Below are 14,753 nucleotides of genomic sequence, written 5' to 3'. Positions count from 1 at the left end.
GACGAACTTTAAATCTCACTCACGAAACAAAAACAAATGAATTTAAAAAAACTCTCGTAGAAATGTCATCCTCGTACCACTGGCACTTGCCCCCGGCCAGCAACGGTGGCAACGTCGTCAAGCTGCCCTGGAAGACGTCGACGATGACGACGACGACGGCGGCCACGACGGTGCGACACCACGGTTCTAATGAGAACTTAGGTAAATATTTGAATTCAAATTTTCTAATTAAGTGAAGTGCCTGCCTGCCGACGTCGCTCCAACTCTGGCAGATCCAAGTTGGCGGGAAAAAGGGGAAACGGGATTCAAAAGTAGGGTTGCTGACATTTTTTCCGAAAGAAGTGGAATTAAGGAAATGGTTATTGAGAAAATTTAAAGTCACTTAAATATTCATGACAGTCGCAGATGGAATGAATTTAAAGTTCACTATTTTGTTTCTGAAATTCAGCGAAAAAAAATTTGAAGCCAGTGGGATTTGATTGCGCGCCTACTTTGCTCGCCACTTTGGACCTGTAACTTTAACACTTAAGCTAAAGCATTAATACTGCGATTCAAGAGTAATTTGCTCACAAATCGAGAGCAAAATAATTTTCAATCTTTCAAGAGAGTTTCGTTCGCTCTCTTTTCTACAGACACCCCTAATCCTTGCCGAAAGAACAACTTTCATCAACTAGCTACTTAAAGGTGTAGTAGTAGTTGATCCCCACCCTAAAACTAGAACTGAGAGGTTAAATCTCAGTTCGCGAGCTCGCGCGTCAGAGCAAACTTCCCCCAGTTTTTGCGAGGAGGAGAAAGATGGAAATGAATTTTAACCCCTTTCTTTTTATGCGCTTCGCAAAGGCGGGATTTTTTTTAATTTGCCAACCCCTTCCCCAAACCTCCACCCCTCTCGCTGTCACAATTTGAGCAAAGTGGTGCTGAATATTTAAGCAACATTTCTCGTCTTGTCTTGTGACTTTTCTGCTCCTCGGGCAAACCCAGAGTGGGATGGTATCAATATGGTTATTTGCATTCGACGACCCGGTCCCGGCTCGTTGGCAGTCGATGCAACCATTAAATTGAGGCTCCTGGAGGGGGTGGGTGTAATTAAATGTATCTTTTATTAGAATTGGCGCGAAGTGGGATGGTAGCATGGTGGCGAAACTCATTACAATATTTCTTGTGGCATAATTTCTTGACATACCAGCAGAAGATTCGTTCAGTGAAATGACTTGCAAATAGAGCAACGTTTATGGAGCCGGGAATAATGAGAATCGTGTTGATGGAACGATGTGATAGTGGGTTTTTCCCTTTGTAATTCAGGAAGAGCAGGGAATTAATGTTGATTTGAATGTTAATTAAACGTTTACTTTAATAATCTGAAGAAAGAAGGGTTTACAAAATTTCTATTTGAATAATTATTCAATTCCTAAAAAACCTTTTAACTTCTTAAAAAAATACGAATAAAATTTTAAGAAAATCTGGCAACCCTGTCTAACCAAATTATCACTTATGTGAAATTATCAGAATTATATCGAGCAGAAAGTATTCATACGTTAATACAAATTACAACTGAACTATTCATAATATTCATTGAAAAATTTAAAAATCCAACCTTTCCACAAAAAAAAAATATTATTTTGGCAACCCTGCAACTTTTAGGGTTTTGCTTTAACTGTTTAGATTTCGCATTTTTGATTAAAATCTCTTCCAATATCATTTGATTGTATTGTTAAGAACGTTTCTTAAATCCGTTTTGAAAAGTTAGAAAATTTGTAACTTTCAAAGTCTGGCAACCTTTTCACAAGCTTTATGCTAAATGCTAAATGAATGCCACTTTTCAAGAACTATTCTAATAAATTTTGAAAATGAGTTGTTAAGCTCATAGGAAGGGTTGCCAAATCATTTTTTTTACAGATTCTACAGATTTTTGAGAATCGGGTTACACAAAAAAAAACAATTTTAAATCATAAAGATTTTCAAAAATCCTGGCAATTCTGAAAAAAAAAATAATTATAACTTCCCATCACGCAATAAATTTTCTTAATTTCTTTCCAAATAATCTTTTTTTATTGTTAAAATGTCTTTCTAAAAAAAACATTAGAAAAATCATGAGATTCGAAAAGTGTGACATTGCGTGTTATAAGTATAGGAAAAGCGTGACAAAGGAGGGGGGGAGGGGGGGGGGTAAATTTTGACTGATTTTGGCGTGACGTACTTTATGGATGAAGCCTTATGAACATTTTGGTACGGAGAGGGATGGGTTTACAAATCTAAATTAATATTGCTTCCAAGATCGTTATAACTGTCATTATTGGTTGTTAAATTAGAAGTAATTAAATCAACTCTTTCAGGCAAAAAAAAAAATATGTGAAAAAATATAAACTTTCATCTTTTTTTCTAAATGTTGCATAATAATCATATTTCGATTCGCCCCTCTGTACTTAGTCCTATAATAATAAAATTTTAAGATTTTAATATATTTTTTGAGACTGGCTGATTATTGGAATTAAGAAGTTTTATTTTAAAAATCTGGCCACCTTGCGATGTGACATTTGAACTTGAAAAAATATCTAACTAAGTGTTTGTAACATTTATGGACCGAATGCTCTTGGATTGGAAGAAATCAATCCTTCTGTACTTTATTTTTATTATTTTTATTATTTATAAAGTTTAAAGTTTCCTAAATAACGTATCATATCACCTTTTCTTGGTAATTTAAAGTAGTTTCCAATGGAAAATGACGAAACTATCGTCATTACTTTATTATAAGTGTTCAGAAAATAATTTCTAATCTGCCATTGAATAAAAATCAATAATAAAATAATACCGTCAGTGGGGGTGACATTGGGTCTGGGCGGTGAGATTGGGTCAAAGTGATTTTTTACGGATTTTACCATTGCTCAGGTTATTCTCAGTGAAAGTAAATTCTATTAAAAGGTTGTGTAGGGGACATCTTAAGACGACTTTGCTGAAAAAAAGCTCGTTCTTAGAACAATTCCTGTTATTTTGGCAACTGTCTAAAGTTGAGGTACGTTTTTGGCCAAAAATGCTTATCAAAAAATCATTTTTTTAATATTTTTGTTGGATTTGCTCGAAAATTACCCAAATGTTTGAAAATAATTACTTCAAATATTGTAGCATGTCAATACGATTCCCTCGAACAAGAAACACTGTTGGATGACTTGTTTTTATCATATCGTTGTATTTGAGCATCATTTTTGTTTCATTTTACCCAATGTCACCCCCTCTAAGGGGTGAGATTGGGTCAATTTTCAAATTATTGGCATTTAAGGTAGTGTTCATCAAAATCCAACATATGTTGGGAAAATGTTAGTAAACTATCTACGTTGAAAGATTTTCGATGTTATTTAAATTGTTTTTGTTAATAAGAAATTACGAGAGGTGTTACGTTTGTTTTTTTGACTCATAGTCACCCCCACTGACGGTAATAAAAAAGAAAATAAATACCGACCATACACTTATTACAGGATGATTTGGAATCAAGACTTGTATTAAATTGAATTGCTTACCATGTTAAAATTAAATTGGACTAAAAATCATTAAGATAACATCAAACCGATCATGATTCTAGCCCTGGCAAATTGCATGTCACTTTCAATCCTTGTTTCAAGCAGTATCTTATCTCAGACAAGTGCATCGCTTCAAATTCACAACCCTTAACCAGAAGCTTTAATGTTTAAACAAACTCGAAAGACTCTTCTCCCGTGCCCAAGCTTTCATTAATTTACGAAACAAATTTACCCATTCCGGCAATTACCCAACGGAATTCAAATATGAATGCAAATACAGCTCAGACTCAACCCCGGTTCCTGGGCCCCGTCTGAACTAGTCGTAGAAGCAAACTAAGAGCATCTCCACCGTCACCGCCAACCAACCAACGCCGTTAGTCTCCCAGAGTGCTCTCAGATAAAGTGAATTTCAATTAAGCTTAGCACTCGGCGCAAGAAGGAGGAAGCTCACAAATTCCATAAAGAATAAATTTAAAAAAAACACCCCCCGAAAAACTGCATTCCTCCTTCGGGTTTAGGTTTCTCCCTGCACTGGTGGAAGGAAGTGTGCTGCCCCAGGTTGGGCGGACGAGGGCGGGCAAAAGGTGCACACTGTGCCACAGATACACTCTACGAAATGAAACACGGAAAAAGGAGCATGCTGTAAAGATTTTAATATTTATCATTACCACATATCTTCTTCGTGCTTCTTCTTCTTCCCAGCCACTCGCCCGGCAGCGCAGTTTATAATGGTCATATCTTCCTGTGTGCTTGTCGTGTCTCATCGCAGTGTGCCTTGGAACAACCACATGGCACACTAGGAGGATCCCTTCAGCTTTGCTCGACACCTGTTTCTGTTCTGAGAACGACGACGACGACGACGACCCAAGAAGACGATAGTTTTCGTTTTAGTTATAGTCGCTTGGCAGTAAAAAAAGCGAAGCAAGAAAAACTTAAATTCTGCTGCCCAAGCACACACACACAGCCACACCAGAAAAGCACTATCTCGTCGTAGTTAATGGCTGTCTTGTTTTTATTTCAGCAATAACGAAAATGTACAATGCCTTTAAAAATGAAAAGGTCGGAGCTCTATTATTGTTCTCACCCCTTCTTTCCCGGGCTTGGTTCATCCCCTGAACCACTGCGAAAACTACTTTTATACGACGGTTGGCGAGTTGAGGAAAAAAATAACGTCTGGGAACGAATTTTTAGCGGCGCTGCAATCTTGGCCTACTTTGCCTCCATCCCTGCTGTTTGTTTTGGGCTGATGGGTTCAAAATATTTTAGGTGTTGTTTGAAAAACCTGAGTTTATCTCGATTTAATCAATTTTATTAAAAATGATTGTCCCCTGTTTATCAAAATATTCTCAAAAATCAAAAGGATGAAATGTGTTTTGTTTCTTCAAAATGACTCTTACGTCGAACAAATCTTGTATAATCAATATCACTTTTGAAACGAATTTTCATGCATAAAAAAAAATGCATATTAAGGTCGATAAATTGTGTTTTTAATCCTTTAAGTGTCCCATTTCCTTTTGCCCTTTTAAAGCTTAGTTTTTTCCCAAAAATGCCATTGATAGGTAATTTGGAACATTTTTTTATTGTCCTAAGAATCCTTGACTTCATTTGTTTTTTGGCATCTTTACTCATTTTCAGTTAACTTCTTTGACTTTTTGTTTAAGGCCCATTCTACAACTTGTTTGACATTTTCTTTTTTTGTGTTTGTCACATTTTTTCTTAATTTTTTTTAACATTATCTTTTCATTCGCAACAAAGTCAAAACATAAACTTGACATAATATAACATAACATAAAATTTGACAAAAATGAAGGGTTATTAGTTAAAAGTACGGCCAAAGCTGATCGAGGATTTTGTTTTCCTAACATTTCCAAAGTCCCAGGAAACAGACAAAATCATCAAATCAAAGATATTCTTAAAATGTAGCGGTTGAGTAAAGAGTAAAGAGTAAAGAGTAAAGAGTAAAGAGTAAAGAGTAAAGAGTAAAGAGTAAAGAGTAAAGAGTAAAGAGTAAAGAGTAAAGAGTAAAGAGTAAAGAGTAAAGAGTAAAGAGTAAAGAGTAAAGAGTAAAGAGTAAAGAGTAAAGAGTAAAGAGTAAAGAAAGTAAAGAGTAAAGAGTAAAGAGTAAAGAGTAAAGAGTAAAGAGTAAAGAGTAAAGAGTAAAGAGTAAAGAGTAAAGAGTAAAGAGTAAAGAGTAAAGAGTAAAGAGTAAAGTAAAGTAAAGAGTAAAGAGTAAAGAGTAAAGAGTAAAGAGTAAAGAGTAAAGAGTAAAGAGTAAAGAGTAAAGAGTAAAGAGTAAAGAGTAAAGAGTAAAGAGTAAAGAGTAAAGAGTAAAGAGTAAAGAGTAAAGAGTAAAGAGTAAAGAGTAAAGAGTAAAAAGTAAAGAGTAAAGAGTAAAGAGTAAAGAGTAAAGAGTAAAGAGTAAAGAGTAAAGAGTGCTCTTTGAGTATTCAAAATTTGGTAAAAAGGAATTTTGTGATTTTTCAGACAATTCAGTCTAGGTGTGGAATCAAATAAATAAAATTTCAAAAAATAGTTTCTTATATCAATAATAGAATAATTGATAACTTCATTTTTTTACACATTTCAAAAGCTGAATTTGAATGTTGTTCTTGGGAAAAACGATCGACTCACTTTTGCAAGCAATTTTGTTTCAATTTTCTGCTGATAAAATGTTGTTTTTTTTAAATTTTTTTACAATTTTGATTTTTATACCTTGATATGGTTTTTAAGCAAGCTTTTATTATTAATTCTGAAATAAATTAAATTGATTTTAGGACAATTCAGCTTCTCCATTTTTTGTCGAGATAAAAAAAAGATTATGACACTTTTATGTTTTTATTAATAATGGTTTCACAAATATGAGAGGGAAATAATAAGAAAGAATTTGTGTTCATTCTAATTTACTTTCGATTTCTCTCAATTCTCAATAGGCCAACAAAAAGCAAGGAAAATTTTGAAAATATTAACAAATATTTATTTACCGCTTCAAACGCATCACGTAACAAACTGGTTGGGGAGCGTTCTTTTATTACGTAACGCTTAAAAATTGATCCTCCATCCTCCTTTAAAACACAATATCCATGAAATTTTACAAAAATGGTAAAAACTGATTGGGATCGTTTTTTTATTTCATAACGCAAAAAAAATGATGTTTGAACCGTAACAAAATTTCCATAGAATTTAACAAATTTTGTACGGAGCTTAACACGGCCTTCGAAAAAATGTTTTTTTATTGAAAATTATTTTTATTATCAATTTAGAAAATGGTTTCACCAAACAACTGTCAAAAAAACTAAAAGGATGGTAATTTTCCGATTTTATATGGAAGTGGGTTAGAAAAATGTTTTTGAGTTTGATTGCAGAAAAAAAAAGTTTTTTGTAAATTAATTAGTACTGTTCATCACTCCAAAAAGCATTAATTTGAGTGCAAAACTTGTCTAATTTAATTAGGCCGTTGCAAATATTTTTTGAAGTTAATAACATATAAATAACAAGCCATGGTCCCAACATTCGTATGAAAAAGCCCCAGTTGTTTTGCAATCATTAATTTTCAAAATATCTATGTATTGAAGAGACTTTTTTTTCGCCGAAAAAATACTTTAAAATATTTTTGATCGTATACACATAATTTTACATATAATTTTAAACGCAGGAAAATGGTTTTTTCTAATTGTTTTTAGTTGGTTAGACTTCCATTTGCTTTAAAATTTTGATGTTTTTTTTTTAAATATATTTTTTTTGCCCACTGAGTTTTTGAACCGATTTTGAAGGGAGGGGGCGACATAAACATTGAAAAATGTTTGCAATAATCAATTCAATATGAAAAAACGATAACAATTTCGACTGTTATCATGAGAAGATAAAAAGTTTATAAAGGCTTAAAATTTAAAAATCCTCAAATATTTTTAAGGGGAAAACAACACACTCAAATTCATCGTTAGCCAACAACCCACGTTCTCTGTACGAGCAATTTAATTTTCGCCCCGAAAAGTTTTAAAATTATTTATACGAAAATTTATGATTTTCCTTTCCCTAATTATGGCGAGAGGGGGCGCTTGCACTTTTTTTTTCTTTTCTTTCAAGAAACTGCACGCAAACTGAGCCCAGCTTCTGAAAGCGCACGAAAGAAAGAGTTGAAAAGTTCGCTCGCAACTATTTCGCAAGTGCCTTTTGGCGGAACAAACGAACTGAGCTTGAAGAAAACTGGGGAGGTTTTGAAATTTTTAAAGAAATGTTGGGTAGGAAAGAGGGGGGGGGGGGCAAGGTGGGTTACAAAGTGATGTCAGGGAAGCAAGAAGTGCTGATGTTAAGAGAAAAGCGGAAACCTCTTGAGGAGCTTTTTTCTTTCTTATTTTCTTCTTCTTTTTTGTGTTTTCCACACCACCCCACAGGGGGGAGGGGGGGGTCCTCGCCTCAACTTTTCATTGTTTGTCTTGTGTTGGCAAGTGACTTGAGCAGGGGGTAAAATGGGAACTTGGCGAAGAAGTTTTTCTTAGCTGGGCTTTCTTGCAGCTGATGCTGGCACGCTGCTGCCGCAGTGGTTCATAGTTAATAGAGTTTTAATTATTGCCGGACAGTTGAGCCAAGTGCGAATTGCGCAAACGGTCAAGAATTTGAAAGCAATTTGAAAGCTTGGATTCCGGTGACGACGACTGTGACGACGACGGTGGCGACGGATTTAATTAGCGTCAAAGTTGGCGACGTCGAGGGAGTGCGATTTTTAAAATTCAATTTGCAAACTAGCAATTTGGAATTCATTAGGGAAGTTGCTAAATTTAGGGCAGCGCCAGCTTTACTGAATTAAAGTTCATAAAAAGACACACTTTAGTTCCAAAGAAGACAATACATCCTACCCCTTGAATAAGACACTTCAAACACACAACCTTTAGAAGGGGGCATCTTGATCCTGGCAAATATGATTAGTCAGCTGATTTCATCCAAGTGAGCCTGTGTCTCTCTTTATGAGGGTCTTTTCAACACTCATAACATAACTCGTCCTACAATCCAAGAAAGCCTTGCTCCGGTTTCCGGGTTTGCTATTAAAACCGCCTACTCCAACCCTCACTACTTCTCACCCCTTTTCATCCCTATAAGAGGGGTCTTATTATCAGCATCAATTAATGTGTATCCGTGTCTACCTTCCCATTGACAACAAACAACCAACGACGGCTGGGAGCACCGTGAAAAATCTTTTAAGAAAAATCGTAAGAAATACGTTCCTTTTCGAAGAAAATTATCATATTTTTCTTCACTGTTACTTCAACAAAAGAGGCAGTAGCAGATCATAACAGCACTCTCAAAACCCACCCACACACACACACACACAGAAACCCCCCTTTTGCCAGGCCTTATTAGAACCGACAAGACCCGGTTTGTTATCAAAAACATTGGCTCTATCGTCATCGTCGTCCCAGTCCCCGTCCCAGTCAAAGTAGGCGGCGGCACGAGCGAACACTCAACTCTTCCTCATCGAGTGAGTGAGTGGGAGCTTTGTGCCTTCCAATCAGCCATTTAGCGGTTTTGGAGCGCTTCTTCCTTCCCTTTTTGGCTGGGGAGAGGAAAACAACCCCTCTTATTTGGGGGAGTTGACGGGGGTTTGATTTGAGGAAAAGTGTTTTGGTTCGCAGAAAATTTTAAGTTTAAAGCATTAGAACAACTCAAATTTATTTTAAAAAGCAGATTTTTTGTGACATTTAACTAGGGTTGTTAAGGGTTGAAGTTGAACTTTTTTTGTTATCTTTTTGTACATTTCTAAAGGTTTATTTCTAACACTGTACTAAAATATATTTTAGGCCATTCGGAAATGTTACAAAAACTTTTAAAGTAGCATACTTTTATTCTTCAAAACTTTCTAAACAATTAATTTTACTTTTTTTCTGTGTCGTAACTTTAGCAAAAAATTGTTTGATTTTCATAAGGCTGGTACAAATTTTATTTAAAGTTTTGGTCTCACAACGCCTCTCCCCCGCCGCCCCCCTCACTTCAAAGCTGGCCGGAAAATTCAAAGGGCAAACTTTTTTTTTCTAAAAACTTCTAAATATCAATGGAAATATATGTGAAATCAGCGGAAATCAATTTCAAATGTACTCCCCTGTTATTTGAATCATTTTTAAGCATGTAATGGTTAATTTAAAAATCTCTATAATTATTGAAATTTTTCGATGTTTACTATAGCGAAGAGTTTGTTTTGTCGTTTATTTTTGTTTTCGTCAAATCTTACATTTTTTGAAAACTAGTGATCGCAAAACAACTAACCAGGTGTAGGTATTCTTTGTTTTTTCCGTGCAAATGTTGAAACTATGGCTTGTAATTTCAATATTTATAATCCCCCCCCCCTTTTATGAAAAAAAATCCCCCTCGCCGAGGTTCAAAAATTTTAAAAAATATTTGCATTGGTCTAATCCAAAAATAAAAAACTCTTTCAAACAAAAAAACTTCTATGATTCTATGATTTTTTTTTCAATCTATGGTTAGTAGGAATGCAAAAAATGCCTGTAATTATTCTTACTTGAAACTAAGCTCTTTTGTAATGAGTTGGATACTGTTAAATTCTTAGTATTTTTTTAAAAACCAATTGCTTTTCGCAAAAAAAAAATAGTTTTTTTAGAAATACTTATCAAGATTTGCAAATATTTATAACTTTGTTAAAAATAATTAACAATAACTTTTTTAACATTTAATTCTACTTACCATGAATTCTTCAAAATAAAAATATTTTTATTTGATAGTCAATTGATATAAGTTTGATTAATTTGACATACTAGCGTTTATTGACACGATGGTATTGCTCAGCACTCGGATACAGAGTGAATGAAAAGTGAGATAAAAAGAAAAAAAACGCGCGTGAATGAAAGACGTTTGCAGGGAGTGTCCATATACTACGAAACTAAGGCATGGTAATAAATAACGTAAAAAATGAATTTGTCACTGATCTATGATTATTGAGTTAATTTTCACAGCTTGTTACAATCTATTCACAAAACAATAAGCTCCTTGAAAAAACTAAAATAATAGTAAACAAATGCCTTAAACAAAAATTACGGTTAAATACGGTTGCAAACACAAAGCAAATAAAATTTCCTCAAAATTCTTTGTAATACTTTTTTTTATAAAACCTTCTTTTAATTTAATTTTGACAGACAAAATTGCCTTCACACATATGCCTTCCCGTTTTTGGCCACAGGCTGTGATTTATGGTTTTCAAAATCGATAAATAGTTTATTTTTGAGAAAGATTAATTCTTCTTTGAACGGTTAAAAAAATATAATATTTCATCTAGATTGTGTACCCTTTTTGTGTCAATGGTGCTTTTAAAAATGTGTAAAATTACATCATTTTACATTCCCGGGCAGACGGTAATAACAAAATCCATGCCATTTCAAAAACAAATATTGTCAAAATAACAAAAAGTGTTATGAAATCTTCTCCAAAAATCCATTTTTGAATAAGGATTTAATAACAGTTTATGTTATCATCACAACATTTGTTATTGGTCTGATATTGGTTGAACGCCAAAACAACTCGAAAATAACATTTTTTTGCTATGGAAGAATAACTCCAACTGTTATTGGGATGATCGGATTAGTTGTTAAAATAACAAAAAATAATAACAAAGATTTGTTCGAAGAATAACTAAAAATGTTATTAAAAATGTTATCAAAAAGATCATAACGACCAATAACAAATCTTGTTATAAATAACATAAAATTTTATTGGCCTAATATTTTCAAATATAAAAAAAATGTTATTCCCAAGTTATTTCCGTCTGCTCGGGTTGAGGTAAAATAACATCGAATAAGAGGTAATATTCAACAATTTAATTTTTAAGTTTGCCAAAATTCAATTTTTGTATTCTGGATTGTGAAACAAAGAAAATGACAACTTTATTCAACATCAAGTTTAAATTAGATACATAGTACTTTTTCAAAATATTAAATTTGACAATTTGTTTCGTGATTTCCAGCTATAAATTTTGATTTATTTTCGTAATAAATTGTATCCAAATTGATTTTTTTCAACAATTTTATAACAAATCGTTGCGTCGTTACTGAATGGGAACTAGTTGTTTTAATTTCACTTAAATTAATTATGATTTGAGTAAAAGGTTATAAATTCAAGACTAAAATGATCAAAAATGCACTAGCAAAAAAACGGATTTTTAAATTATTTTTCCTTTATTTATTTTTTATCTACTTCCTTTGCTGATTTTTTCATAAAATCGTTTATTTTTTCAAGTGGTGCAGAACATTGTGTGACAAAATAGAAATTTTTTATCGCTTTTGAGCGATTTTTCATTTGATTAACATTATAAGAACATGTTTCAAAAATTTATCAATATTTTTGATTTAAACATTGCTATGAAATTAGCTCAAAAAAACCGACAGTGTCAATTTTTTAAAAATAACTGTATATTTTTTAATTATTTTATTTTGTTTAAAAAAATTTCAAACTGAATTTTCATTTGAATATTAGTTATTTTTAAATTGGATAACATTAAAATCTGAACTGAAGACTCAAATTTGGAAATGAAATTGTATTTTCAATAAAAAAATATTTTTAGAAAAAAAAGTTCAGTTCGTTTAAGAACACTGAAAAACAAAACCTTGTAGGAAACTAGTGTTATCATCTTTAAGTTTTATCATTTTTCCAAAAAAGTTCATAACTTTCCCAAATTTAAATCCAATCATCCGGTACCCTTACCGCAGTGCCCTTAACTGCCTAACCTTCTGCTAGCAGGTTTCGACTTTAGCACAGCTTCTTCATATGTACGTTTGTGTGCACGTGTGTGTGTGTGTGTGTGTGTGCCTGCGGTACACGGCCAATTCATTGAGGCAGGCAAATTGACACGGTTCTTGTTTGGCCAAGTTTTCACCCCTCGAGGAAGAAGTTGAAGAAGTTGGTGGGGGAGGGTGGTTGGAACATGGCTTCCACTGATGCTACTTTGGTGGTTTTGGAAACACATTCTCTTCGATCCGAAACCAGTTCAGGAAGGCAAACGTGTCTATCCCGGAGCAAGCTTCCGACCCTCTTCCCTCCAATCTCATCTGCCGAAAAGTTCTTTGTGTTTCTTGCAGTAACAAGCGGCGTCGTCGTCCTTTTTGCCAAGAAACGAGGACCGAGCTTAGCATCTGGGTTCTCTCCCCCTCCCCTGCTCCGTGTGAGCGAGTTTGTGTCTTTGGGTATGTAGTACAATCATTAACAAAGGCAAAACAAATAGCGAATATAAAATTTATACACCAGGAAGTTGTTCATAAATTACGATCCTGATAATAGATCCTTTAAGAGCCATTTTTATCCGTTTCGGCTCCCTCCGGAGAGCATCGGTGGTGGGGGTCGTTTGTTGTCCTTGCGCTTCCTTCCGTCCTTCCTGCAGCAGAAAACAATCCTTCGCTGGACGGATATTAGCGCAGAGACGTTCCCCGTCCCTGCCACCAACACATGCCGGAAGGATATAACCGGACGACCGGAGCTTCATCTTCCGCGACGACCGACTATAAAGATTATCCCGGCAGAGGACGCGTTATTACCGGGTTGGTCCCCGCCGAAAGTTTACCTTGGTTGCTGCTTTGCTGTTCTTTGGAAGAATTTTAAACGTTTTCATGAATATTTGAATCATATTCAATGAATAATTATAGCGGCAAACTTAACGAGGTGGGGCTGGCCATTTTTACAAGGAGTTGAGTTGAGTTGAGTTGAGTTGAGTTGAGTTGAGTTGAGTTGAGTTGAGTTGAGTTGAGTTGAGTTGAGTTGAGTTGAGTTGAGTTGAGTTGAGTTGAGTTGAGTTGAGTTGAGTTGAGTTGAGTTGAGTTGAGTTGAGTTGAGTTGAGTTGAGTTGAGTTGAGTTGAGTTGAGTTGAGTTGAGTTGAGTTGAGTTGAGTTGAGTTGAGTTGAGTTGAGTTGAGTTGAGTTGAGTTGAGTTGAGTTGAGTTGAGTTGAGTTGAGTTGAGTTGAGTTGAGTTGAGTTGAGTTGAGTTGAGTTGAGTTGAGTTGAGTTGAGTTGAGTTGAGTTGAGTTGAGTTGAGTTGAGTTGAGTTGAGTTGAGTTGAGTTGAGTTGAGTTGAGTTGAGTTGAGTTGAGTTGAGTTGAGTTGAGTTGAGTTGAGTTGAGTTGAGTTGAGTTGAGTTGAGTTGAGTTGAGTTGAGTTGAGTTGAGTTGAGTTGAGTTGAGTTGAGTTGAGTTGAGTTGAGTTGAGAAAGCAAGAAAACCACCTCAACCCTGCTACCTGAATCACTCCATCTTTTTGTGTCTCCTAACCACCGAAGCCCCGCAGCCAGCATATTTAGATGCACTCCGGAGCATAATAAAACCAAGAAGCGGTAGCGCATCAGACCAACTTTCGGAACATTTTCCGTGCGCACACGTGTGTGTGTTCCTCCACGTTTCCATGTAAAAGTCGTTTCATCCCAAGGAACAAAGCAGGCCTGGAGCGAACACCAGGCAAACGACCGAACCGAGCCGAGAGATCTAGCGCGAGCGATAGCACGCTGGCTGGCGAAGGTTGCTGCGATGCCGATCGTTCGTGACGATGCTGCGGAAATTTGCGGAAGAATGTGTTCAGCGCTGGCCTGCTGCGATGCGTCGTTCGGCAAATGGTGGTTTAAGGATGAACTTGCCCGGAAAGTATTACACATGGATGCAAGTTGCTTCCGGTATTGTTTGGCTAGGAGGGGGTTCGAAGGGCACAAAGAGGGGGTCACTAATCGTAGTTTATCGCTTAAGATTAAATGTAAACAAAAGTTACTTAAAAATTAGCTTTAGCTTTAAAATTGGCGAGACAACCAGAGTTCCAGCAAAACCACATTAAATCAATGATTTTTCATTTTCCCAGCCACGTTCCGGTGGTGAATACTAATTCGCCAATAATTGGGCCCAAAAATCGTTCAACTTTCAGCACCGGTGCTCCGGTATCAATTTCAACGAATCGTGATTCAATTTCCCAATTGCCACAAATCGTATAAAGTTTCAATCTTAAATTCCACCACACAGAAACACAAACTCGTACACCTTGTCCAGCTGGTGTTCTCGTTGGTTCTCGTCCATGCTGGAATTGTTCCGGACGTCCTCCAAGCAGTCCCACTTCCAGTCGAGGAGGAAAGTTGGTCAAAGCCAAGCCGCAGAACGAGAACGAGATAAGCCAGCTCCACAATGATACCGGGGGCCCGTTATAAGGAAAATGTTCACTAAATAACACAAAGTCATGCCGACGACGACGACGACGGTGAATGTGTGTGGTTTGTGCTG

The 14,753-nt window shown here is 35.4% G+C and overlaps 1 protein-coding gene across 1 annotated transcript in view; it reads left to right on the top strand.

Moving 5' to 3' along the window:
• The window catches only part of LOC6035169 (nucleolysin TIA-1), a 251,215-nt gene that overhangs the window by 29,781 nt on the left and 206,681 nt on the right, over positions 1 to 14,753 (top strand). Inside the window, 1 exon segment of the mRNA XM_038257767.1 lies at positions 61 to 201. Within this exon segment, the coding sequence (XP_038113695.1) occupies positions 61 to 201 (141 nt within the window).

The sequence above is a fragment of the Culex quinquefasciatus genome, chromosome 1 (genome assembly GCF_015732765.1).
Source record: "Culex quinquefasciatus strain JHB chromosome 1, VPISU_Cqui_1.0_pri_paternal, whole genome shotgun sequence".
Classification (NCBI taxonomy): domain Eukaryota; kingdom Metazoa; phylum Arthropoda; class Insecta; order Diptera; family Culicidae; genus Culex; species Culex quinquefasciatus.
Note: the sequence above shows the minus strand (reverse complement) of the source record. Positions and strands in the feature narration are given on the sequence as shown.